General features: G+C 47.1%; 1 protein-coding gene across 1 annotated transcript; it reads left to right on the top strand.

Annotated features, from left to right (window-relative positions):
* The first annotated feature begins 1 nt into the window (after position 1).
* LOC132807050 (zinc finger protein 271-like) lies at positions 2–24,970 on the top strand. The gene is made up of 4 exons (XM_060821353.1): positions 2–46; positions 7,835–8,959; positions 16,216–16,272; positions 18,875–24,970. Exons 2-4 carry the CDS (start codon positions 8,036–8,038, stop codon positions 19,763–19,765), a joined length of 1,872 nt encoding a protein of 623 aa, XP_060677336.1. The 5' UTR covers positions 2–46; positions 7,835–8,035; the 3' UTR covers positions 19,766–24,970.
* The last annotated feature ends 3,015 nt before the right edge of the window (positions 24,971–27,985 follow it).

Genomic DNA, 27,985 nt, shown 5'->3' with positions numbered 1-27,985 from the left:
CCGGGCGATGGCGATGGCGAGTCGTTTGTTCGTGTCTCTGCGGCTGGTGAGTGGCAGCGGCGCCGAATAACCGGCCGGTCCGGAGGGGGAGGAGGGGGAAAGGGTCCGTTAACACCCGGTGCAGGCTTCAAGCGCCGAATATTAGATCCGCGGTGCTCCCCTCTGCCTTTCCGAGAGGATTTGTTTTTCTGTCTTCTCCCGTCCCCTCCCCGCCGCTGCCCGCCTCCATATTCCCGGTGACCGGATCCGGCGGTTACCGGCGCCATTTTGTTGCAGCGCGCGGGGGCGGGGGAGGGGGATGAGTGCGTATGCGTCACAGTCTGGGGCAGTGACGTCAAGCGACGAGAGGAGACCATTCAGCCCCTCGAGCCTGCCCCACCATTCAACCCTGGTTAGATTTGTGTTGTGCTTATATTCTCCTGCTTTTATATATATATATATATAATTTATATATAATATATATTGCATATAAATAATATATAAGATATATATATTTTATATATATCTTATTTATATGTATTATATATAATATATGTTTATTTATATATAATATATTTTATATATAAAATGTATATACCCATTATTTATATATAATATATAAATTACATATAAATAATATATAAGATATATATAATATATCTTATTTATATGTATTATATATAATATATGTTTATTTATATATATAATATATTTTATATGTAAAATGTATATACCCATTATTTATATATAATATATATATTACATATAAATAATATATATATATTTTATATATATATATAAAATATGTGTGTGTGTATATATACATATATAAAAGCAGGAGAATCTATAATATTTTCCCCAGCGCCCACGTTGTGTGCGTGCAGGTGTAAGACGCAGTTAAAGACAAGAGGTCTACAAATCTTTATTCAGTAGAGGGAGTCCAAAACTTAGAGGGCTAGGGTTTAAGGTCAGAGGAGAACGATTTAAAAGGGGCAACCTTTTCACCTGGAGGGTGGTGCGTGTGTGGGGGGTAGGTGGTGGAGGCTGGTACAATTGCAGCATTTGTGGGGGGCTTCTGGATGGGGGTATGAGTGGGAGGGATGGAGCGGGATGTGGGCCAGGTGCGGGCAGCTGAACCTAGTCGGCATGGACGAGTTGGACCGAACGGTCTGTTTCCATGCTGTACATCTCTATAACTCTATAAAGTTTCCACCACCACCCAGAAAGCAAACACCCAAGTGGCCTGTGTTTAAATCAGAGTAGGTGCTGGAAAAGCACAGCAGGTCAGGCAGCATCCGAGGAGCAGGCGAATCGATATTTCGGGCAAAAGCCCTTCGTCAAGTGGCCAGTGACAAGCAATGCCCTTCCCATCAAAGGGAAATGCTGTGTGATCAAAAAAAGTGAAGGGAAGGGCAGGGATTGAACCCTAATAGAGTTGGAGGGGGAAATAAATGACTCCGTTTCCTGTGGTGCCCAACCATTCAATACAGTCATGGCTCAACTCATCTCACCCTCAACGCCCGCTTTCCATAAACCCACCAACCTGTTGCTGATTAAAAGTCTCTCCACCTCCTCGTAGAATTCCCACCGTGTGGATGGAGGCAAGCCATTTGGCCCATCGAGCCCACCCCAACGCTCCGAACAGCATCCTACTGCCCACACTCCACCTAATGCTTGCCGAGCCTGCACAATGGCCAATGCATCCTTACGTGCGTGTCTTTGGATCTTGGGAGGAAACTGGAGCACCTGGAGGAAACCCACACAAACACGTCGGTGGGTGGGGGTGGAGGGAAGAATGTGCAAACTCCACACAGACTCATAGAGGCAGAAAGATGTACAGCATGGAAACAGACCCTTCGGTCCAATCCGTCCATTCCGGACAGATATCCAAACCTAATCGAGTCCCATTTGCCAGCACTTGGCCCATATCCCCTAAACCCTTCCTATTCATATACCCATCCAATTGTACCAGCTTCCACCACTTCCTCTGGCAGCTCATTCCATACACTGTCTGTGTGAAAATGTTGTCCCTGAGGTCCCTTTTATATCTTTCTCTTCTCACTCTAAACCTATGTTGTGTCCTTCTGGATGCCCCCACTCCAGGGAAAAGACTTTGTCTATTTACCCTATCCATGTCCCTCATGACTTTATAAACTACTATAATGTCACCCTTCAGTCTCCGATGCTTCAGGGAAAACAGCCCCAGCCTATTCAGCTTCTCCCTATCGCTCAAACCCTCCAACCCTGGCAACATCCTTGTAAATCTTTTCTGAGCCCTTTCAAGTTTCACAACATCCTTCCAATCCAAAGGCGACCAGAATTGCAAATGGTTCAGTCCATGAGGCAACATGACCTCCCAACTCCTATACTCAATACTCCGACCAATAAAGGACAACAAAACCAAAAGCCGCCTTCACTATTGTATCTATCCCTGAGTCTACTTTCAAGGAGCTATGAGCCCACACTCCAAAGTCTTTTTGTTCAGCAACACTCCTCAGGACCTTGTCATTAACTGTATAAGTCCTGCTCTGCTATGCTTTTCCATAACACAGCACCTCACATTTGTCTAAATTAAACTCAGTCTCCCATTCCTCAACCCATTGGCCCATCTGATCAAGATCCCATTGTACACTGAGGTAACCTCCAACTTTGGTGTCATCTGCAAGCTTATTAACTATACCTCCTCTGTTCACATCCAAATCATATATAAATGACAAAAAGTGATGGACCCAGTACCGATCCTTGCGGCACTCCACTGGTCACCGGCCTCCGGTCTGGAAAACAACCCTCCACCACCACCCTCTGTCTTCCATCTTCGAGCCAGTTCTGTAACCAAATGGCTTGTTCCCCTTGAGATCTAACTGCCCACCCCCAAACCCCATCCAATACCTCCCGCCTGCCCCAGCTGCCAACAGCTGTCTGCTCGCCTATCCTCCAGCCCCGGCCCCTAACTGCTCCCCTACTCGCCCTTCCGCTCCTCCCCACCCCGGCCCCCTCTCTGGGGCAGCCGGACTGTACACCAACAACAAGACTGCTGCTGCTGCTGCTGCAGCTGCCTTTGTGGGGTCAGTATCCAAATAGCGCGCGCGCACACACACACACACACACACACACACACACAGCCACAGCCACAGCCACACACACAACATTTTACTGCAACCTTTTGACAGGTTCCACCTCTGCCCTGGACGGGACAATTTTAGAGAGATTATCTGGAGACAGGGGGGTTTAGGTACACCCCTCTGTAGAACTCCAGGGAAAGTATGTGGAAAGAGAGAGGGCATGAGGTTAGTCATTTGGAGACTTTGCCTGTTTAATCACTTTAAACAAAAGGTGCGATCACTGCTGGAAACACGTCTTTGATGTAATGTTTCTATCGGGATCTCGAGATCTCCTTCGGATCATCTGGTTTTCGGATCATTCGTATTCAGACAATTGAGGTTCCTCTGTACATCCACATATTGAATCAGAAAATTTTCTTGTACACACTGAACAAATTCCTTTCCATCTAAACCCTTAACACTATGACAGTCCCAGTCTATATTTGGGAAGTTAAAATCCCCTACCCTAACCACCCTATTATTCTTACAGATGACTGAAATCTCCTTACAAATTTGTTTCCCAATTTCCCACTGACTATTAGGCTGTCTATAATGCAATCCCAATAAGTTGATCAACACTTTCTTATTTCTCGGTTCCACCCAAATAACATCCCTGGATGGACTCCCAGGAATATCCTCCCGAATTACAGCAATAATGTTATCCCTTATCAAAACGCCACTCTCCCTCCTCTCTTGTCCCCCTTTCTATCCTTCCTATAGCATTTGTAAATGGAACATGAAGCTGCCGATCCTGTCCATCCCTGAGCCATGCTTCTGTAATTGCTATGATATCCCAGTCTGATATTCCTAACCATGCCCTGAGTTCATTTGTCTTCCTTTTAGGCCTCTTGCATTGAAGTATATGCAGTTTAATTTATTAGTCCTACCTTGTTCTCTGCTTTGTCCCTGCTTGCCCTGAGTGTTTGAGTGGCTCCCTTTCCCAACGATACCAGTTTCAGATTAATCTCTTTCCTCAGTGTCTCCCTGGGTTCTCTCTCTCCACCCCCCCCACCCCCACCCCCACCCCCCGGCCCCCAACCCACCTTAGCAGTTTAAATTCTCCCGAGCAGCTCTAGCAAATCTCCCTTTTAGTATATTAGTCGCTTCCAATTTAAGTGCAATCCATCCTTGTACAGGTCATTTCTACCCCAGAAGAGATTCCAATGATCCAAAAATATGAACCCTTCTCCCATGCACCAGCTCCTCAGCCATGCATTCATTTGCTCTATCCTCCTATTCCTACCTTCACTAGCTCGTAGCACTGTGAGTAATTCAGATATTACTATCTTCAAGGAACTCCTTTTTAATTTCCTGCCTAACTTTCTACATTCTCCCGTCAGAATCTCATCCTTTTCCCTTCCTATGTTGTTGGTTCCAATGTATACAATAACCTCCTGCTGGTCCCTCTCCCCTTTGAGAACATTCTGTACGCTCTCTGAGACATCCTTGATCCTGGCACCAGGGAGGCCTCATGCTATTCTGATTTTTCGCTGCTGGCCACAGAAACGACTGTCTGTGCCTCTGACTAGACAGTCCCCCAACACAATTGATTGCTTGGAACCTGAGGTACCCCTCATTACATTAAAGCCTGTCTCAATACCAGAACCTTGACTGTTCATGCTATATTCCCCGAGAGTCCTTCACCCCTAAATATTTCAAAACAGCATACTTGTTTTAAATGGAGATAGCCACAGAAGACTCCTGCACTACCTACCTACCTCTCCTACCTTTCCTGGAGTCAACCCATCTATCGGATTGTATCTGCGGCTTTTGTCCCTTCCTATAACTGCCATCCATCACATCCCCTGGATCTTGTAAATTCCTCATTGCCTCTAACTGTTGCTCCAACTGATCCATTCAATCTGATAGGATTCACAACCAAAGACAGTTCCTGCAGACATAATCCTCAGTAACATGTAAACTCTTCCTAAACTCCCACATCTGACAAGAAGAGCATATCACTCTACTAAAAGCCATCTTTGCCTCTTCACAATCTACAGACCCAGAAAATAGCAGCATCTTATTGCTCCCAAAAAAACAGTGCTCAAGGCTAGCTTAGTTCTTATGGTTTATAATTTTAAAATTTAGTCAGATTTCAATAAAACATATAATCAAGAAAGAACCCACTCGACTCACTGCTGGAGACTTACGGCAAGGTTAAGAGGCAGGAATCGAACCCTGCTTCCTGGCGCTGTGAGGAGGCAGTGCTAACCACTGAGCCACCATGCCTGGAATTTACTCAATGTCCCAGCATCCACTGCACTCCTTGGGAGTCAGTTCCACAGATTCACTCACCTTTTGGTAGTACACACAAGGACAGGACTGATACAGTTAAATGTCGGGTTTTGGGTAGTGCTGTACAATAGAGAGACCTAGGGGTTCGGATATATCATTCTTTGAGGTTTGCATCATCAGTGGACATGTTGGCTATAAAGGCATTGAGCACGCTGACCCTCATTGCTCAGACCTTTGAGAATAGGTGTTGGGACATTAGTGAGGCCTCTTCTGGAGTACTGTGTCCAGTTCTCATTACCCGCTGTAGGAAGGATGCTGTTAAATTGGAAAGGGTTCAGAAAGAAATTACCAGGATGTTGCAGGGAATGGAGGGTTTGAGTTCTAAGCAGAGGCTGAATAGCTGTGGCCTTTTTTTCACCGGAGAGCAAGAGGCTGAGTGGCGACCTTACAGAGGTTTTTCAAATCATGAGGCGTGTCGATAAGGTGAATGGCTGGTGTCTTATCCCACCGGTGAGGGATTTCAAGACGAGGGGGGCATATTTTTAAGCTGAGAGGGGAAAGGTTTGAAAAGGACCTGAGGCGCAACTGATTTTACACAGAGTGTGTGGAAGTGGTGGGTGCAGGTACAGTTACAGAGTTTAAAAGACATTTGGATAAGAATAAGAAATGTTTGGAGGGATATGGGCCAAGCGCACATAGGTAGGACTTGTTTAGTTTAGGGGCGTGGACTAGTTGGACAGAAGAGTCTGTTTCCGTGCTGTAAGACTCTGTTTTAAGAATGCCTCCCCTTCTGCTAAATCTGGGATATCTCATTCCAGATTGCCCCACATAATGAAATGTCCGTGCTACGTTAAGTTTGTCAATCCCTCTTAGCATCCTGTGTGCCTCAATTAGGTCTCCCCTCATCCTTCTAAATTCCAGAGTGTATCGGCCTAAACTCTTCAGAAGACAAACCCCTCATGGCTGGAATCAACCCTGGTGAACTGCCTCCAATACAACTACATCCCTCCTCAAGTAAGCTGACTAACATTGTACGCGATACTCCAGGTGCTGTCTCACTAATGCCTTGTATGGTTGCAGCAACACTTCCCTACTTTTATATTCCATTTCTTTACCAGTAGATGCCAAAATTTCGTTTGCCTCTGTCGTCCCGTTTCCCGATCCCCATATCAGTCGAAGCAAACACTCAGGGACAGTCTGGCTTTACCTCCTTCATCGATATTCTGGGCCCTGGAGAGACAGAACGATTGCCCATGTACACAGAGACATGAGTTCTTGGTCTTCTCTCGAACAGCAGATTTGTAACGAATCATATAGTCACTTACAGAGAGCACCATCTGAATAATGCAACATCTATATTGACCGTTACAATCAGATGCACATCAACAGTAAAGATTAAGCCTTCTGGCATTACACAATGGATGTTAACTGGCAATACATAATGGATGCTTTTCACCTTGTTAACCCACTACCCTTGCCTCATTGTTAATTGCAAGTTCTTATCTGGTCCAACTCATGCCAGCTGAGTCTTTTGTCAAGTAACCCTAAACAATGGGCAGCATGGTAGCTCTGTGGTTAACACTGCAGCCTCACAGCACCAGGGACCTGGGCTACTGTCTGTGTGGGGTTTGCACGTTCTCCCTGTGTCAGCATGGGTTTCCTCCCACAGTCCAAACATGTGCAGGTTAGGTGAATTGTCCATGCTGCATTGTGGCTCAGTGGTTAGCACTGCTGCCTCACAGCACCAGGGTCCCAGGTTTGATTCCAGTCTTGGGCAACTGATTGCGTGGAGTTTGCACATTCTTCCTGTGTCTGCATGGGTTTCCCCCGGGTGCTCCGGTTTCCTCCCACAGTTCAAAGATGCGCAGGTCAGGTTAATTGGCCATGCTAAATTGCCCGTAGTGTTAGGTGCATTAGTCAGAGGGAAATGGGCCTCGGTGGGTTACTCTTTGGAGGGACGGTGTGGACCTGTTGAGCCTGTGTCCACACTGTAGGGATTCTAATCTAATCATGTTAACTCTTTCGCTACCTACTGATAACTGTATACACTTTCTCAGCTTCCTTCTTACCCACTCTACCTGCAGCACTGCTGTGACACAGTAGAGAGGCTCCAGGCTCCTATGAGCAGGAGAGAAAATGATTGACTGATTGACATTGAGGTGCTGGGTGAAGTGAACGTAGCAGAGAGAGAGAGAGGAGCAAAACTGGGACTGAAGGAAGAGCTGGTGCACTATACTTGGATTTCAGCCCGAGAGAAGAGGAGAGTTTGTGGGACAGGGAATGACAGATTTAGGAAGCAGGAGAGAAAGGAATGTTCCTTAGAAGTGAGCACTGTCTACCCTGAATTTCTCTCCTACTGTTGCAGTCTCCATTTACAGGAAAATACAAGGGGAGGATTTGCAGAAGGGTAACTTAAAGTAAGCATCACGTTAAGATCTGGCAGTGATTCAAATCGTTAACACGGAATATCACCCGCCTTTGAATATGGAGGAAAATATGTTTGTCTGTTCTGTCTGTAGGAAACGTCAGTGTTACTGGGAAAGCACCGAGTCACACACACAGCAAAGTGATCGTGTTTCAGTGCACTGACAGTGGAAAGAGACTTAACCAGTTACACAGCCTGAATAAAAATTCCACTGTTCACAGAGGGGGAAACTGCACCTCTGTCCTGTCTGTGGACGAGGCTTCAACAACCTGAAACAAGAAAAGACACTCTTATCATGGAGAAACCGTGGAAATGCGGAGACTGTGAGAAGACGTTCCCATGCCCGTCGAAGCTGGAAATTCATCGACGTACTCACACCGGAGAGAGACCCTTCACCTGCTCCGTGTGTGGGAAGGGATTCACTCAGTCCTCCAACCTGGAATTACACCAGCGCGCTCACACAGGGGAGAGGCCCTTCATCTGCTCGGTGTGCGGGAAGGGCTTCATTTATTCGTCCAACCTGTTGACGCACCAACGAGTTCACACTGAGGAGAAGCCCTTCAGCTGCGTCTCCTGTGAGATGAGCTTCCGGTTCCCGTCCAGCCTGCTGATCCACCAGCGGATTCACACCGAGGAGAAGCCCTTCCGCTGCGCCGACTGCGGGAAGAGGTTCCGGCACTCCGACAGCCTCGTCGTGCACCAGCGCATCCACACCGGCGAGAGGCCGTTCACCTGCTCCGAGTGCGGCAAGGGCTTTATTGATTCGTGCCACCTGCTCCGGCACCAGCAGGTTCACACCGGGGAGAGGCCGTTCACCTGCTCCGAGTGCGGGAAGGGATTCACCCAGTCTTCCACCCTGCTCAGGCACCAGCGGATTCACACCGGGGAGAGGCCGTTCACCTGCACTGAATGTGGGAAGGGGTTCACCAGCTCATTCCACCTGCTGAGACACCGGCGGGTTCATACCGGGGAGAGGCCGTTCACTTGCTCCCAGTGTGGCAAGGGATTCACTACTTCATCGCACCTACTGAGACACCAGCGAGTTCACACGGGGGAGAGACCGTTCTGCTGTTCCCAGTGCGGGAAGGGATTCACGACTTCATCCCACCTATTGAGACACCGGCAAATACACACCGTGGAGAGACCGATCAAAAGCCCAGACAGCGGGAAGTGCATTCAAAGCTCTGAGGAACTGGAGTCCCATCTGTTGTACAAGGAAGTTAGTACCTAAGGTGCTAAACTAACACGGGACAGGCTGAACGTTCTAAACCCCGAACAGCTCAACCAACTGCATCCGCAAACCGAAACAAAATCCCACAACAGGCTTCAAGCAAATCATTGAAATCAGAGAAGCAGCAGCAGTTAAATATGGGGACAATTGAGAAATATTTTACAGTTCCAAGCAAATTTAAGATCGTAAGTACCACAGAATCAGAATTGAACTGGATTATGTGAGCGAAACAATGCATCGGTATGAAATTAGTTCCACATGACAGAAGAAGCCCAGAGAAGAACAAGTGAACACATTTCTTTACTGGGTAGGTCCAATAGCAGATCGTATCGTAAAACTACAGAATTTAAAAGAAGAGACACAATGTTTCAAAACGACCTAAGAGCATTCGACAAATACTTTGCATAAAGTGTCATAAACAGCAAGATGTCATAGAAGAAAACAATCTGTTGATTAATCGTCATTATAGGTTGTAAGAACTTTGTGATTATGGATACATACCACCAGAACTAAACTGAAACAGAATTGTCACTGGAATTTCCGATCAATTTCTGTTGCAATCAGTAGATCTCACATTGGAAAGAGCTGACCAGGTAATGGTGGAATCCACATGCAGCACGAGAGAACAGAGAGCCGATCCATTTGAAGAAGTTTGTCAGACTTGGATAAGTTCCTAGGGAACAAAAATACCAAGTTCATCACAAGGACCAAGTCAGACATTTTCAAGCCCTTTGATGCTAGAACTCACTGTTCCAGATATGGAATTACCGAAACTGTATAAACTGAAGCAGGACCCAGCTTTATCGAGTCAACGCAACTATTGTATGTGAGTGGGACATTCACAGAGCATGTAAAATGTCAAATACTACCTTTCACCCACAGTACTAGTAAAGCACAAAGTGCTGAACACCTTACTGCAAGCCCCTGTAGGGAGTTAAAAAAAAGACAGAAGACCAGGACTTCCCCTCATTGGAGCATATATCTCCACAGGATGAGATGCCATCTTTGGAAGTGACAACTAAACCCTTCCTGGGGGTGATAGATGACTCATCTGAACCAGATATGACATGGATAATGCAGACCATCCAATCCCTAGAGCCCGATAATCGCCGTCCGGTTTCTGAAGGGAAGTGGCTCGAAATATAGCGGAAGCATTGGTGGTCATCTTCCAACTTTCAACTTTGGAACCCTTCCTTCAGCTTTGAGAGTATCTAATGTAGCCCTACTGTTTAAAAAGGCAGGAGGAGAGAAAACAGGGAATTTTAGGCTAGTGAGTCTGACACCGGTAATGGGGAAGATTGCAGAGTCTGTTATCAAGGATTTTAGAGGACTAAGGATAGAATCAGACACAGCATGGATTTACAAAAGGGAAATCATGCTCGACAAATCTACTGGAATTCTTCGAGGATGTAATTAGCAGAGTTAATGGATGTGGTGTATTTGGACATGGAGAAGGCACTCAACGAAGTTCCACATGGAGGGTAGTGCATTGATAGAACGTTAGTTAGCAGGGCATGAAACAAAGAGTAGGGATGAATGGGCCCTTTTCTGAATGGCAGGCAGTGACTAGTAAGAGTACCACAGGGGATCAGTCCAAGGACTCCCAGCTATTCATAGTACTGTATTTGTTCATGATTTCGATAAAATGTAATATCTCAAAATGTGCAAATGTCACAAAGCTGGGTGGATGGGTGAGCAGGATGCAGAGATGTTGCTTGTGATTGTGGGCAAATGTGTGGCAAATTCAGGATTATGTGGATAAATATGAGGTTATCGACTTTGGTAGCAAGAAATAGGAAGGTAGATTATTACTTGAATGGTTGTGATTTGCGATGGGGATTTTCAACAAGACTTGGGTGTCCTTGTGCACCAGTCATTGAAAGTAAGCATGCAAGTGTGGCAGGCAGTGAAGAACTGTATGTTGGTACTCACAGCGAGAAGATTCGAGTGAAGGAACAAGGATGTCTTGCTACAGTTACAGAGGGCTTTAATGAGGCCAAACCTGGAATTTTGTGTGTAGTTTTTGGTTTCCTTATCTGAGGAAGGATGTTCTTGTTGTGGGGGGGGTGTGTGGTGAAATTGGTTCCTGCAATGGCAGGATGGACTTATGAGGACAAATTTCATCGGTTAGGATTGTATTCCCTGAAGTTTAGATGAATAAGGTGGCGGGGGGTTGGGGGGGGGGGGAAATCCCATAGCAATGCATAAAATTCTAACAGGACCGGACAGGATAGATGCAGGAAGGGTGTTCCTGATGGTGGAGAAGTCCAGAACCTGGGGTTATAGTTTAAGGATTAAGGGTAAATAGGAAGGGTTTAGATGGATATGGTCCAAATGCTGGCAAATGGGACTAGATCAGCTTAAGATGTCTGGTCATGTGGATAAGTTAGACCAAAGGGTCTGTTTCCATGCTGTATAACTATGACTCTAAAAGGAGAAATTGATTCACCCAGAGAGTGGTGAGCCTGTGGAATTCACTATCACAGAAAGTAGTTGAGGCCAAAACATTGTGCTTTCAAGAAGAAATGAGATCTAGCTCTTTCGGCTGAAGGGAACAAGGGATACTGGGGGGGGAGGCATGAGGGTTTGCAGGCCCACTTCTGCTTCCGTGTTTCTAAACTTGACGTGGTGGGGGTGGCAAGTCTTAGTGTTTTCCTTGAAATGAAAACTTGGCTCAAGAGAGTGCAATTACAACCATCGGATAAAGAACCCTATGGCAGGGCAGAACTCGACTCAAAGCTGAAGGAATACTGAGCGCAGTCTTAAAATACACGGACCGAAGCCATGTGGAAGAGATGCACGTGATCAGAAACCAAACCTTCTCACTTCTGAGCATGCCTCACTCTTGTAAGCCAGAGAAGCTCAACCAGCTCAGGGGAGATGACGGCCTGGTGGTATTGTCACTGAACTGTTCATCCAGAGACCGAGGTGATGTTCTGGGGACTCGGGTTCGAACCCTAGAACGGCAGATGGTAGAACTTGAATTCGATAAATATCTGGAATTAACTATGAATCCATTGCTAATTATCGTAAAAACCCATCTAGCATGCCCTTTAGGGAAGGAAACTGCCGTCCTGATCTAGTCTGTCCTACACGTGACTCCAGACTGGCAGCAACGTGCTTGACTCTTATCTGCCCTCTGGGCAAATAAAGAAAAATACCAAATAATGGTCAACATAATATTACTCAACAAAGGAAGACTTCATAGCTGTTGGAAGAATGTCCACTCGAATGAAGAGGAAATATGCATTCTTGAAGATTAACCACGTTGGTGTCCATCACACTTTATGACCGAGAGGTCAGCTGATGCCACAGACTTCATGGGTTTTGTGCAATGATTCAATTTTATTCCAACTGCACACACATCTTCGAAACCTGTTCAGCAGACATCCTTGACACCATAAGGACCAGGAACTTGTGGTGGTCTCAATTCAGCTGTTTGGAAGGGGTCTAAAATGGCAGACACTCTCATTGAATCCGACGAAATGACTATTTTATTCAAAAGACTGGATGGATCACATATATCTTGCTTTCAGAGACATAGTTCTGGTCTCTGATATAACTTGAGGATCCTCCAACGGCAACATCAACGTCAGGGTATGTTCCCTAGAAAAAAAAGCATCCAGGAATTCAAAGATCTGCCAACTTTCCAGTCCACCAGTGACCCTTCACCTGAATGTTTGATCCTCAAGTCGCAATCATCGGAGCGGAAGAAGGCCGCTTAGCCCATCACCACTGCTTCGCCACTCAATGAGATTGTGGCTGATCTGATGACCCTTAACTCCGACGTTCCTGCCTTTGCCCCATAGCTGTCGAAACCCTTGCTGGTTAGAAGTAGCTCGGCCTTAATGTCCTAGCCTCTACTACCCTCTGCAGTAAAGAATGCCAGAAATTCACTCCCCTCTGAAAACAATCCCTCCTCATCTCTGTCTTAAATGGGCGACCTACCTAGTCACTGACCAGTTGGAAAGTGGGGTTTGGGGGGATGTGGGTGGTGATAAAGCAATTTTACTTCCTTGTAATAGTCATATACATAATGTAATAAACCAGAGATGTTGTAAAATGCAATTGGTGCCAGAAAATGTTATCTGACAGCATTTAGTAAGCTCCACCTACCAGCTCTTCCTGGGAAGAGCTCACCAGTGAGTTGTTTGGCTTGTTAATTGTTTCTAAGCAGAATATTTCAATCGCAGTAATGTGTACTCGCTTTTGCATACATCCTAAAGTCTCATAAATGATTGTCATGTTTCTCAGCTGTCATGTAACTAGCCATTAAGTACTATGTAATAAACCTACTCTCCTCATTAAGACTGACTTTGTGTGGGCATCCTTCCCCAACTGCTATCAGAAACTCAGTCCACTGCTAAGAAGGATTTGAGGCAACGTATCTACCCATGGTATCACAGGTGGTTCTGGTGGGCACAACCTGAACATACCATTGGGAAGACAGACATAACCTGGTGGAGGTCAACAAAATCAAGCAAGGCATAAATGGGGTGGATAGCCAGAGGCTTTTTCCTCGGGTGGACAGGTCAGCTTGGGCACAGGTTCAAGGTGAGAGGGGGAAACATTTTCTCACAGAGGCTGGGTGCCAGGAACACACTGCCAGTGGAGGAGGTGGTCAAAGTTGAAAAAAAATCACACAACACCAAATTCTAGTCCAACAGGTTTTATTTGAAACTACAAGCTTTTGGAGCACTGCACCTTCATCAGGTCGCTAGTGGAGATGGTGGAAACAGGCATATCAGCGAGGTTTAAGGTGTATCTCGATAGACGCATGAATGGAAGGCGATCAGAGGGATAGAAGCTGCGCAACAGGTAGCAGGTCTAAGTAAGGGTTAAGATTTGGCGCAGACTTGTTGGGTGGAAGGGTCTGTTTCTGTGATGTGTATTGAATCGTGCTGCATTGCATACAGCACCATTTACACGTTCATATTCAGCTAAGACTGACCAGGTTCTCTCACGGCAGGACTGGGTCCAAGCCATGAGGTGGCTCACTTTACACCAGTGAATCCACACTGGGGAGAGGCTGTTCAGCGTCTGTGTGTGGGGGAAAGGATTCATTAGCTCATTTAACGTAATGTCAAGGCAACAGGAGCAGGAGATGGCAGTGGTTTGGTTTCATTGTTTTTGTCACTGTTAAATCAGATATGGGAATAGTCCAAGTTCGTTCTAGCAGTTCCTCATTCCTGCCTGGATGTTGATAATTCCTGTAACTGGTCCAGAGTTTAATATCATCCAGAGGAGATGGTAATATCAGTGGGCTAGAAATTCAGAGACTAGGCTCAACTGTGTGGACACGAGCTCAAATTCAATACATTAAAATAACAAAACTGGAATTGAAGGCTAATCTCAGCCATGAAATCCCGATAGGTTGTTGTAGAAATTCATTTTTTGGGAAGGAAATCTGCAGTTCTCAGATATTCTGGTGCATATGTGGCTCTGGATCATCAGTGATGCGGTTGATCTCTGAAACGGCCGACGAATCTGGTCAGTGGGGATACCCATGTCCTGTGAAAAGATTGTGATCCGGGGGTCGCAGTGTGCCTTCAGCAGCTCCTGTCTGTGATCGTAGACCACAATTCAGGAGGTCTCACCCTAGTTTACGACAAGATTGCGAACACTGACTTCACTCCTGAATTGATCTCTGCCAGCAGCCCTGCAATTCATTGTCTGAAAGGTTCCGTTCATCGACATCTCCAATTACAAAGCGCTGATTAATCTTTGACAATTGCATTTTTTTAATATTGTGGACTGGGGTGTCACTAGTGATGTTTGACTCGCTGGGCCATTTCAGAGTGCAATTAAGGGAGACTCACGTGTCCCACACTCCTGGCACCCAATGAGGGAAGGAGCAGACAACGTCTGTGGGACTTTTTGTAGCTTTGCTCCTGGACCTGGCCAAGATGGCTGTTTCCAGGTCCACGCACTGGTTTAAAGAAGGCCTCGTTGCTCCTGATGGTCTGCCTCTCTTTCGCGGCTCCGTCCGTGCCCGGCTGTCCCAGGAGAGGAAGCACATAGTGGTCACCAGGACTTTCGAGGCGTTTTGAGACCGCCGGTAGCTGAGAGGGCTGAGGTGCTTTGTCGGCCTGGATAATGATATTTTGATATGGTTAACTCTTTCTGCAGTATAGGTTTCCGTTTTGGCTTTTGAGTTTGTGTTTGTTTTCAGTTTTGGTGCTCTGGGAAGAGGGCTGTTTTATTTTCCCTTTGTTCTGATTTTGAATCCCTTGAAGAGACAAAGGGTTTTTTTATTTTTGACCCATACTGTCCCTGTCCCAGATTGGGGGGGGAGGGGGGGGGTCAGTGCTTGATGGGACTGGTGTGAGAGGAGTCTTATTTTTAGTTGAAATGAACTGGGGAATTTCCTCTGGATTTTAAACTATTGTTGTCCCTGTCCTGCGAGCGTTCGATGGAGACAAAGCAGAGATAATTTATTATTTACTTGTTTGTTTCCATTGATTTTGTGTTTATTTTTAGTTTAGCACCTATCAGCTCCTTGTCCAAAAGTGCTGGGTGGGAATAACGTCAAGGGAGAACCATTTATTGTTGATTGTTTATTTATTTTTGTTTCTTCCTAGTGTAAAAGGGCCTTAATTTTCATTTTAACAAAGTCAAGGAAGCTTTAGTTTCTGTTTTGAAAGAAGAGAGTGGACTTTGCACTGTATTTCACAGTGCTGTCCCGAGAGTGTCTGACGGAGACAGGGCTGAAGGGGGGAGGTGGCTCTTGGGTTTTTCTGTTTACATCTTTCATTTGAAAGAGTAGAGTCATATATCGGCTAAATTTGGAAAAGGGCCTTAGTGAATCCAGATGGGCTCCGCACTTATTAACTGAATTTAAAGTGCAGGATTCGAACCTGCGTCCCCAGAGCATTAGCCTGGGCCGTCGGATTACTACTCCACAGCTAGTACCACTATGCCACCATCTCAACCCACAGTGACACCCCCCGTTACCTATCCAAGCACAGAACGTAAGAATTAGCAGCAGAAACAGCACATTCAGTCCCTCAGATTTGCACTACCATTCAACAAGACCATGATGGCTCTTCAGCCTTGACACACGTTTTCCTGCACTGTCCCCCTATCCCTTGATCTTTAATGTCTGGAAACTAATTGATCTGTTGTTAGCTAGAGGATACCAAATATTCGCCAGCCTCTGGGTGAAGAAGTTCTCTTCGTCTCAGTCCTAAATGCTTTGCCCAGCACCCCCTGCTTTATTCTGAGACTCTGTCCCTTGGTTCCAGATCTGCCAGCCAAGGGAAACATCCTACACCTACCCAATTGAGCTCTTTAAGGTTATTGTAAGCAACAAAGCGCTCACTTTTCATTCTTTTCATACTCTAGAGAATGCAGCTCCAATCTGTCCAATTTCTGTGCAGTTAATGTGTCAGGATTAACCAGTGGATCTTTAAGTTTACTCTGTGAACAACTTTCAATTGTATGTGTCTTTAAAAGAAGTTAATGCATTTTCATAATCAACCTATTCAGAGATGTTATTACACACATTCTAGAGCAAGTGGGACTTGAACACAAGTATCCGGGGTAGAGATGCTACCAGTGCACCACAAGGAGATACAGTGAGAGGTTTTAAGAAACAAGTCACGTTATGTTCAGAGCATCCCCTGCTTAGATACAACAATCGATCGATAGTTCTTAGAATGGACTCCAAACTGAATGGCCCCAGGGAGGTGGTCTGACCACCAGACTTGTTATACAAGCTGGTAACAGGTGCCCCATTGGTCAAGAGTTGTAAATATTAAAGAGGTGATGATTCTGTTAGCAAGATGCACAATATTGTTTAAAATGCTGCAAATTTACATTGAGAGAGCTTACAAGAAAAAAAAGGCATAGTACTGATTGTGGCAATATCTTTTCCTGGATTTTTTTTGTGGTCAGAGGTTGTAAAACAGAGGCGCTGAGCAGTGTACCGGTTGAGAAAACAGCTTGGGAGGCTTTGTTCAACAGCCTGAATAGGTGTGGCCAATCTCACAACTCAGGGTTTCTGGATTTTGATTTTTCAGTAACACCAGAAGCTGTTGGGACCTCAACAGAGTTGGACGCTTTAGTAAATGTCTCCTGGACGCTCCGCGCTCTGAATTTGCTCTTGATGATTTTCCCTTCTGGACTGGAGTACTGCGTGTGAGAATCTGTGTGTCTGAAGTTTCCTTTTTGCCAAAGTGGTGTGTTTAGGGGATGTTGCTACATTAGAATAGTTATTTAGTAATAGTTACTGTGTCTATTATTGTGTTAAGTTTTCCAATAGAGTTAAGTTGTTCTAAGCTTTATTATGTTTATATTTTAACTATAATGTTGAAATAAATTGTGTTTTGCTTAATGTTTGACCAGTCAAATCACATCCGGAACACAGCAGTTCATATATTTGCCTTTGAAGTAAGAGAAAATTAGAGTAGAGGCTACCTTTTTGAAGTATTTTGAGTGGGTCTGGTCTGGTCCAAAACACTGAGACCTTTCAATTAGCCAAGGGCGAGAAATTCTGGAGAACTGAATTTGGGATTGAAAGGAGATGGGAAACTAGAAGTCAAGAGGTTGCTAAAGATTTGATTTGATTTAGGTTTATTGTCACGTGTACTCAAGTACAGGGTACAAGAGTACAATGAAAGTGTACAAGTCGCCATTCTCAGTGCCATCTTAGTTACAAAGGTACCTGAGTGCAAAGTCTATGGTACAGATATAGAAAACCAAAGAAATAGGTTGTAAAATGTTAGAAAATAAATAAATTGAAAAGTCAAACATTACATACGTTCGGCAGCATTCGTGGAGAGAAATCAGAGTTAATAAGACCATAAGACATAAGAGTGGAAGTAAGGCCATTCGGCCCATCGAGTCCACTCCGCCATTCAATCATGGCTGATGGGCATTTCAATTCCACTTACCCGCATTCTCCCCGTAGCCCTTAATTCCTCGAGACATCAAGAATCTATCAATCTCTGCCTTGAAGACCTTTAGCGTCCCTGCCTCCACTGCACTCCGTGGCAATGAATTCCACAGGCCCACCTCTCTCTGGCTGAAGAAATGTCTCCGCATTTCTGTTCTGAATTGACCCTCTCTAAATTTAAGGCTGTGTCTCCTCGCCTAACGGAAAAAGTTTCCTCGCGTCCACCCTTTCCAAGCCATGTATTATCTTGTAAGTTTCTATTAAGTCTGAGCCTTACCGGTAATTTCTGAATTACAGCCTCCGGAATTCTTTTTGTTCTTATGACAGGTGTTAGCCCTGGTTAGATTCTCTTCCGCAGTCCTCCCACAGTTTGTGAAATTCACTTGCTGTCAGCAATCCAACCTCTCACTCACTGCCTCTCCCGGGACATCGCACGACGTGTGCATATGGAAGTGGTGGAGGCTGGTACAATCACAGCATTTAAAAGGCATCTGGATGGGCATATGAATAGGAAGGGGTTGAGAGGGATATGGGCCAAGTGCTGGCAAATGGGATTAGATTAGGTTAGTGTGGGATATGGTAAATTAATGTGACTTCTGCAATTCTCAATTATAATTTCTGATACAAGGGCACTACTGATTCAGATCTTGTCTCGGACTGAAATTATTGCAGTGAGTGAGCTTTGTTTCTCACATTAGGATACCTGGTCGAGTTGGACTGAAGGGTTTGTTTCTGTGCTGTACGTCTCTATGACTCTAATATCTGGTCAGCGTGGATAAGTTGGCCCGAAGGATCTGTTTCCGTGCTGTATGACTCGATGTGCAGAGCCTGTATATTGAAAGGAACACTCTCTCTCTCTCTCGTTGTCATTTAACAAGACAGAGATATCATGAGAGAGATTGATTTCATCCGAGTGAACAGGAACGGAGAGGCAGAAACTCTGAATTTCACCGGCGCTTTTATTACATGAATGATCAAGATGAACTTGTTTTTTATGTCTTTCCCAGGGAGAGGATTCACAGATGGGAAACCCAGACTTGACCTCACATCAGGCCGAGAGCCACCCAATTCAGCAGGACCTGATCTTCATCGGTGAGGTGGAAGGGAAACGCAGCCTCCCCGGTGCGGAGAAGCCGTTCACGTGCTCCGGGTGCGGCCGGGGATTCAGCCGGTCCTGTGACCTGGGGAGGCACAAGTGCAACCGGGCCAGGGCGCGGCCGTGCAAGTGCTGGGACTGCGGCAAGGGGTTCAGCTACCCCTCCGAGCTGGAGGCGCACCGCCGCAGCCACACCGGGGAGCGGCCATTCACCTGCCCCGCCTGCGGCAAGGGCTTCACCCGGTCGTGCAACCTGCTGACCCACCAGCAAGTGCACAGCGGGAGCCGGCCGTTCACCTGCTCGGTGTGCGGCAATGGGTTCGTCCGGATCTCCCACCTGCTGCAGCACCAGCGCATCCACACCGGCGAGCGGCCGTACACCTGCTCCGAGTGCGGCAAGGGCTTCACCCAGTCCTCCGACCTGCTGAAACACCAGCGGGTCCACACCGGCGAGCGGCCGTTCACCTGCTCCGAGTGCGGCGAGCGGTTCACCCAGATCTCCCACCTGCTGAGGCACCAGCGGGCTCACACCGGCGAGCGGCCGTTCGAGTGCCCCATCTGCGAGAAGCGGTTCACCCAGGCGTCCAGCCTGCTGAGGCACCAGCGAGCCCACGCCGGGGAGAAGCCCTTCATCTGCTCACTGTGCGAGAAGGGCTTCGCCGAGTCCTCGATGCTGCTGAGGCACCAGCGGGTGCACACGGGCAAGTGGTCGTTCACCTGCTCCGTGTGTGGACGGGTTCACACCTCGCTGCAGTGCTCCGATTCTGCAGTTATTGCCTCTGTCCGTCAGATTCACGACTGACCCCCTGCTCGCCTTGACTCTGCGGCGCTTTCTGGTCTGGGACACGACAGAATTTACATTCAGTTTACTGGACGTCTTCTGTGCGCCTCCATGATCAGCGATGTGACAATGACCGACTGGGTCCTGTCTCTCAAAGGTGAAATGTTAGCAGCAAGAAGCTGGGAGAGCTCTCCTGTTGGCCTTAAATCTCAGGCAGATCTTCCACATGGCTTCGGGGGGCAGGAATGGAATCTTGGATGGTAGCATCCTTAGTAACCCTTTGTGGGACTCCTGCAAAGCACCTTGAGGTTTTTTTTTGTAATGCATGACAGTAACTTGATGAATATAACGTAGGTATAGATAGACTGGAGCTGCAGTATACAGATGCTGCTTGGATGCATTTTCACTAAGAAACTCAGCCTGTTCCCCTGAGAGACAATGGGCCTTCCATCTATCGTCTGGAAAAAAACAAAAGAGAGTTAGAGTTAGGTTTTCAGGTCTTTTTCCAGCCCATTCCCACAGCAAAATCCCACCTTCCCAGTCGATTAACAGCTGGACCATATCTCGTATCTTGGGAGCCACCTCTCAACAAAGGTAACCATACAGATGATGGAAATTCGTCACCGACCCCAAACTGTGGCCAACCAGTTGGGCATTTGTAGGCCAGGATCTCCGAGCTGAGACTAAGGTCATGGTTTACTGGGCAGCAGTGCTGCTATGTACTGTGTAACTCGGACCGCCAACAGCCGTCACGTCAAGGCACCCAGAGAAACAGGGGGGCTTTTTGCATGAGAGTGATAGGAATATGCTGTTGGATAGAGAGGGGAGTGATCAGGACTGGAGGGTGAGAGTGATGAAGTAACAATTGTGACATGGAATTAAAGGCAGAGGCAAACAACTTTGGTCCAAAGTGTTAATGTCAGAGAGTGAAGGTCATAAGCCTGTCCGGTCCATCTCTTTTTGAGTTTCAGTGAACCTTTGAAGTCGGCTTGTATACTGGTTAGTTCATTTTACTGCTGGTGTTCATCATGACCGAGAAAAGAACTGGGAAACCTTTTCCATTCACCTCTTTCAGGTAGAATGCCCTTCTTGTATTGAATTGTATCAGTTTTATTGTCACAAACTCACGTGAGTGCAGTGCAAAGTTGAAGTCGCCTCTTCCAGTGCCATCTTCCATTCCAAGATTAGTTACGGTGTAATAGTGTCACCAACACACAGCACCACCTTCGGTACAGAGGACCTAGGTACAATCCTTAGTTACAGAATAGAGAAATCATTGCAGCACCATCATAGGTCAGAGGAAACAAGAAGTTACAAAGACACTGTCTCTCTTCAAGAGCCCTGCACAGGGGACCTCCATGTGGTCCAACTGCTGGCTGTTATTTATGCTGCCTGTCCTTTAGAGGTTGGGAGTGAAAGGCCAGGGCTGAGTCTTCGAGGCTGAGGGAAGGGCGAGGAGGGCAGACAAGGGGGATAAATGAAGGAAATGAACAAGCAGAGTGGGGGAGCGCTGGATGGAGCGTCCTACTTTACTGCCATTACTGAAGCATAACATTCTTACTTCTACATGCAATTTCCGTTGTCACAAAAGATAGCATTCCATTAGCCTTCCCAATTCCATGCTGTACCTGCACATTAACTTTTTGTGACTCATTCTAGAATACCTAAATCCCTCCGCACCTTAGACTTCCACAGTTATCCTCTGTACTCTGCTTTTTCAACTTCACGTTACATTTAAATCTGCCAGAATAAATCTCCTGACAGGGGCAGGCAATGGCCGAGTGGTGTTATCACTAGACTGTTAATCCAGAGGCCCCTGGTAATGTTCTGGGGCCCTGGGTTCAAATACCTCCACGGCAGATGGTGCAAGTTGAATTCAATAAAAATTTGGAATTAAGTGTCCGATGACCGTCACAAAACCATTGTTGGGAATACCTATTTTGTTCACTCATGTCCTTTCGGGAAGGAAACTGCCATCCTTACCTGGTCTGGCCGACATGTGGCTTCAAACCCACCGCAATGCGGTTGACTCTTAACTGCCCTCTGGGCACTTAGGGATGAGCAATAAACACGTGCCAAGCTAGTGACACTCAGATCCCATGAATGAATTTTTAAAAAATTAATTTTGGGGGCGTGGACTGGTTGCACAGAAGAGTCTGTTTCCATGCTTATGACCATATACATTCCTCTGACAGTGCTAGCAGGGCTGTGGGAATTAATTGGATAGACTTCCAAAGAGCGAGTCCAGGCGTGACGGCCTGAAGGTTTTCTGATCTGTCCTGTATGGATCTGTACGACAACGGATATTCATTACAGAATGTACGAGAGAAGGAACGGCTAATGTGCAATTGAACACAATCAGAGTCAGCACTTACAGGGGTGGAGAGAGGGAGAGAGACACACCAATGGGAAATCTTTAAATGCTCAGCATATTTCCATGGAAGACTAGTGGTTGCATTCACTTTTAAGACCTGAATCATTGTGGATCCTAACTTCATTAGGATCCAAGTGTACTTTTAAAATTCATAGTATCACTAGTGTGGAAGCAAGGCACGCAGCCCACCCAGTCCACATCACCCCTCCAAAGAACATCCAACCCAAACCCACCCCCCCCTCCTATCCTAACCCTGTAACCCTGCATTTCCCATGAGTAATCCCCCTGGCCTGGCCTGCATATCCCTGGCCACTACGGGGCAATTTAGCATAGCCAATCCACCTAACCTGCACATCTTTAGACTGTGGGAGGAAACCGTAGGGAACCCGTGCGGATAGGGGGAGAGCGTGCTAACTCCACACAAACAGTCGCCTGAGATGGGAATCAAACCTGGGTTCCTGGCACTGAGAGGCAGCCGTGCTAACCTGTGTGCTTCCCCATTCATTTATCTCAATTGAGTATCAAGGAAAGAGGGGAGGACTTACAGGTGGGGTGGGGCGGATGGGTGATGTAGTTTGTTTTTCACTGAGGCCATGGTGGGAATCTGAAAGAGTGGGAGAGGCAGGAACCCTCATAACATTTAAGAGGGACTTAGAACCCAAAGGCTGTGGGACAAATGTTGGAAGAATGGGCTGAGAATAATTAGGTGCTGGTTTTTGACTCAGTGGGCTGAATGGCCTTTTTTGGTGTTGTGGATCTCTCTGACTCTGTTTGATGCCCCAGTGGTGCAACTATTACCCAGCATTCCCCTTGGAGCATGAAGACCCTCAAACACAAATTGCAGGAGAAACTCAGCAGGCCTAGCAGCACCTGTGCAGCAAAAGGCAACAGACATGCTTCGATAACAATGACCCTTCTTCACAACTGATGGTAGCTCGGAAAAGGTGGGATACATGCCACAGATGGGGAGGGGTGTTGTGGAGAAGTGAGGAAGTGGGCAGAAAGGGAGTACGGATTGAGTGAGACAGAGACAGATCGACAGGCAACAGGATGGATGATAGGATGCTGAGGAGACAGAAAAGCCAATGACAGGGGAAACCATAAGAAAGTAAAAACAGGCTGGGAGAAGTCCATGCCTTTGATTGGGCCTGGGATGTAGATAAAAGGTGAAAGGAGGTGTTTGTGATGTAAAGTTAGTGAACTCAGTCTTGAGTTCTGAAGGCTGCAGGGACCCCCAAGTTGGAAAGGTGAGGATCTGTGAAATTTTACAGGACAGGAGGCCATCAGCTCATCGTGTCTGCACTGGCTCACGAAAGAGCTACCCAGTTCCTCCCACTCTCCAGCCCTGTCTCTGTAACCCTCTTGAATTTGGCATTTTCAAATGTATATCCAGCTCTTTTGAAACACTTCAATGGAACTCACCAACACCCCGCTCTCCCAAGCAACGCACCGAAAATCCTAACAACACTCTCAGGAAAGAGGTTTCTCCTCATCTCACTTTTGCTGACGAAAGGGAAATCGTGAACCTTCTACCCCCACTAGTTACTGACATACCAACTAGAGTCATCCAGCATGGAAACACAGCATTGAGAGAAATCAGTTCGCGCTGGCTATACTCCCAAACTTAACTAGCCCACCTGCCTGAGTTTGGCCCGTATTTGTATTCTTCACTGTGTTCACTCACACTATGATCTTTGTATGTTATGATCTGCCTGTACTGCACACAAAACAAAACTTCTCACTGTACTTAGGTATAGTGACAATGACAGGTCAACCCAAATCAATATTCCTCCAAATATTTCTGATTCATGTACTTACCCAAATGTCTTGCAAACATTATAACTCTGATTGTAGAATCCCTACAGTGTGGAAACAGGCATCCACCGCTTCCTCTAGAAATCCACTCCACACACTAACCACCCACTGTGCAAATCAGAATGCCCCATGTCTTTACCAAAATCTTGCTCCTTTCACCTTAAAAAATATGCTCTCTAGGCTTGAAATCCCCCACCCAAGGGAAAAGACACCTGCCGTTCACCTTGCCTATACCGCTCCTGATTTTATTAACAGAATATAGAAATTGTATTCTATTTATAAAATCTGGAGTGACATGGTGGCTCAGTGGTTAGCACTGCTGCCTCACAGCACCAGGGACCCCAGGTTCAATGCCTGCGGCACAGGGCAACTGTCTGTGTGGAGTTTGCATGTTCTCCCTGTGTCTGTGTGGGTTTGCTCTGGTTTCCTCCCACAGTCACAAAAATATGCAGATTAGGTGAATTGGCCATGCTATAATGTTAGGGGGTAAATGTAGGGGAATGTGAATGGGTGGGTTGCTCTTTGGAGGGTCGGTGTGGACTTGTTGAAGAGCCTATTTAATTATAGAAATGATACATCCTTCAAAAGCCTGTCAAAATTCTGAACACAGCAGTTCCGGTGGGTCATCTTTTCATCTCTGCTGCAATTTCTGTTTCTCTAATCCTGCCCTGTATCTGAAATTCCCCGTTCCCACTATCACTGCGAGTCAATCTCCTGTGCAGATCTGCGAGATGCTGATTTTGTGTGTGTGTGTGTGTGTTTTTCCCCCGAAAGAGTCAGGGGACCTGAAAAGTTGACCTGTGTCTTCTCTGCCAGACTTGGGCGCTGCATCTGCAGCCAATTCCTGCTTCTGTTGCTCATTCTTGTTCCCAAGGTTCGCTCCACAGGCGGGAGTGGAGCCCAGCACGAGCCGAACATGCTCAGTGCCGCCTTTTTTCAGAACCAAGCAAGAAGAGGAGCCGCTTCTGCATCCCAGTGAGTGAGAAAGTGAGAGACGGAGGGAGAGAGAGAGAAGGAAGGAAAGGGGCAGAGACGTAGAGAAGGAAGGAAGGGAGGAGAGAGGGTGGGGGGATTGAGAAGGAGGGAGGAAGGACAGAGGGGTGGATGGAGAGGGAGGGAGGAAAGCGAGGAAGGAAGGGGTAGAGAGAGAGGGAGGAAAGCGAGGGGGGAGAGGGAGAGAGGAAAGCGGGGAGGGAGGAAAGTGGTGGGGGAGAGAGAAGAAAGCGGGGGAGGGAGGGAGGAAAGTGGGGGAGAGGGAGGGAGGAAAGTGGGGGAGAGGGAGGGAGGAAAGTGGGGGAGAGGGAGGGAGGAAAGTAGGGGTGGAGGAAGGGAGGAAAGTGGGGGGAGAGGGAGGAATGTGGAGGGAGAGGGAGGAAAGTGGGGGAGAGGGAGGAAAGTGGGGGGAGAGCGAGGGAGGGGGAGGAAAGTGGGGGGGAGGGCGGGAGGACCATGAGGGGAGGGAGGAGGAAAGCGGGGGGGGGGGGGGGAGAGGGAGGTAGGAAAGTGGTGCGAGGAGAGGGAGGAAAGGGAGAAAAGTGGGGGGGAGAGGGAGGGAGGAAAGTGGAGGAAAGAGGGAGGGAGGAAAGTGGAGGAAAGAGGGAGGGAGGAAAGTGGGGAAGGAGAGGGAGGGAGGAAAGCAGGGGGAGAGGGAGGGAGAAAAGTGGGAGGGGGAGGGAGGAAAGCGGGGGGAGAGGGAGGAGAGGAAAGGAGGGAGGAGAGAGAGAGGGTGGGGTGAAAAGGGAAAGAGAGGGAGGGGGAGAGAGGTGGGAGGTGAGAAGGAGGGAAGGAAGGAAGGAGAGAGGGGAAGGGAAGGAGAGAGTGAGGGAAGGAGAGACAGGAAGGGAGAAGGTGAGGATGGGGGAGAGTTTGGAAGATTGGAGGAGGTAGAGAGAGGGAGGGAAGGGGAGAGGGTGGGGAAGAGAGACAGGGAGGTGTGGAGAGAGAAAGGAGGGTTGGGGAGGGGTGACGGAGGGAGAAATAGGAACTGGAGGGGAGAGAGGAGTAGAAGGGGAGAGAGAAAGGGGAGGGAGGGAGCGAAGTGGGGAGAGTGGGAGAAATGGGAATGGGGAGATGGGGAGGACAATAGGGAGGGGGTTGAGAGAGAAGGAGAGTGAGGGAGAGAAGGGAATTGAGGCAGTTTTAGATGTGAAGCTGTTTCCCAGAATCAATCTAAACATCAGGTCATAGACAGAGAACACAGGGGGGCTAACACCTTCAACATATTGTCCAGCTATCACCATTGTTAACAGCTAACCCGAGAATGCAACTTAAAAAAAAGTTTTGTGATTTACACATGAAAGAGGTGAAACTATCACTGTATTCTAACAAATGAAAGGCTTAACAGACAATCAATTTTTCAATGTATAATTTCAGTTACATCACACTGTAAATTTTTGCTATAAACTCTGTTATGATCGAGCTCTCCACAATCACCTGATGAAGGAGCGTCGCTCCGAAAGCTAGTGTGCTTCCAGTTAAACCTGTTGGACTATAACCTGGTGTTGTGTGATTTTTAACTTTGTACACCCCAGTCTAACACCGGCATCTCCAAATCATGACTATTTCTCATTGGCATACTGCCACTAGTGGACGTCAACCAGAGAGCAGTCTGTTAGTTTTCACGTTTTCGCTGTAAATGTCTTCAGAGCACTCCTACACTTCTCCTTACCTCTGTCACCACCTCCACTTTGTATACCCCTCCCTATCCCTGTAATCTGTTTCCAGTCCTGACATGTCTCCCTATCTCAGTATCGTCCTCTTGCAGCTACAACCCTCCCTATACGTGACAACACTGTCACCTTCTCCAGCTTGGATATCCCTCCCTATCCCTGTAATCTGTTTCCAGTCCTGACATGTCTCCCTATCTCAGTATTGTCTTCCTGCAGCTACAACCCTCCGTATACGTGAAAACACTGCCACAATCTCCATCACTTAATATCTCTGTAACGCCGTGCATCCTCAACACCACTCTCTATCTCTGTCACCCCCTCCAGCCCATACAGCCTTCCCTATCTCTGTAACCTGCTCCAGCTCTAACAATCCCTTAATCTACATAATGTTTTCCAGCCCTTCCCTATCTTTGTAATGTCCTCCAGCAACTACAAACCTCCCTTTTTTGGTACGTTCTTCCTTGTCTCTGTAAACTCCTCGAGTCCCTACATTCCTTCCTATCTCTGCCACCTCCTCCAGTCCCCACATTCTTCCCTATCCCTGTATCATCCTCCCATAGCTAAATCTCTCCCTTTATGTGAAACTGCCTCCGCCATCTACCTCACTCAATATCTCTGTAACATCTTCCATCTCCTACACCACTCTATAGCTCAGTCACCCCATCCAGTCCATATAGCTCTCCATATTGCTGTAACATCCTCTATTCCCCACACAGCTCCATAACTCTGTAACCTCTTCTAACAGCTGCACCTACCCCTATCTATGGAACCTACTAACCTTCCTATCTCCATAAACTCTTGCAGCCCCTACATTCCTCCCCATCTGTGTCATCTCCTCCAGCCCCATCAGCCCTCTGTAACCTCTTCCCACTCCGCACCACAGATCAGTGGCTTAACGGTTAGCACTGCTGCCTCTCAGCTCGAGGGACCTGGGTTTGATTCCTTGGGTGTCTGTGTGGAGTTTGCACATTCGTGTGCGTGATTGGGCACCCACTGGGTGCTCCAGTCTCCTCCAAAGATGTATTGGTTAGGTAGGTTGGCCGAGCTAAATTGCCCAGTGTCCAGGCATGTGCAGGCTAGATGTGTTAGCCATGGGAAATGCAGGGATAAGATAAGAGTCGTGGATCTGTTTGGGATGATGTTTGGATCAGTGTGGACTCAATGGGCCGAATGGCCTGATTCCAAACTGTGGGCATTCTTCATTCACTGACAAGTGCCAGTTTCACCTCACTACCTTCCCTCCCCACTCCTTTACAATCATGAATCCAGAAGACCTTTGACAAGGTGCTGGATAGGAGGCTGTTAAATAAGAGCTCATGGCATTAGGAACAAGGGAGTAGCATGGATAGAGGATTGGCTGAATGGCCGGAACTAGAGACTGGG

The sequence above is a fragment of the Hemiscyllium ocellatum genome (assembly GCF_020745735.1).
Source record: "Hemiscyllium ocellatum isolate sHemOce1 chromosome 27 unlocalized genomic scaffold, sHemOce1.pat.X.cur. SUPER_27_unloc_1, whole genome shotgun sequence".
NCBI classification, from domain to species: Eukaryota; Metazoa; Chordata; class Chondrichthyes; order Orectolobiformes; family Hemiscylliidae; genus Hemiscyllium; species Hemiscyllium ocellatum.
Note: the sequence above shows the minus strand (reverse complement) of the source record. Positions and strands in the feature narration are given on the sequence as shown.

Bases quoted from the DNA above. Each gene is read 5' to 3' on its own strand.
- LOC132807050 (XM_060821353.1), top strand. From the start codon at position 8,036: ATGGAGAAACCGTGGAAATGCGGAGACTGTGAGAAGACGTTCCCATGC. The intron at 8,960-16,215 runs GTTAGTACCTAA...CCTTGGTTCCAG, and splicing joins CCCATCTGTTGTACAAGGAA to ATCTGCCAGCCAAGGGAAAC. The intron at 16,273-18,874 runs GTAAGCAACAAA...TGTCTTTCCCAG, and splicing joins TTGAGCTCTTTAAGGTTATT to GGAGAGGATTCACAGATGGG.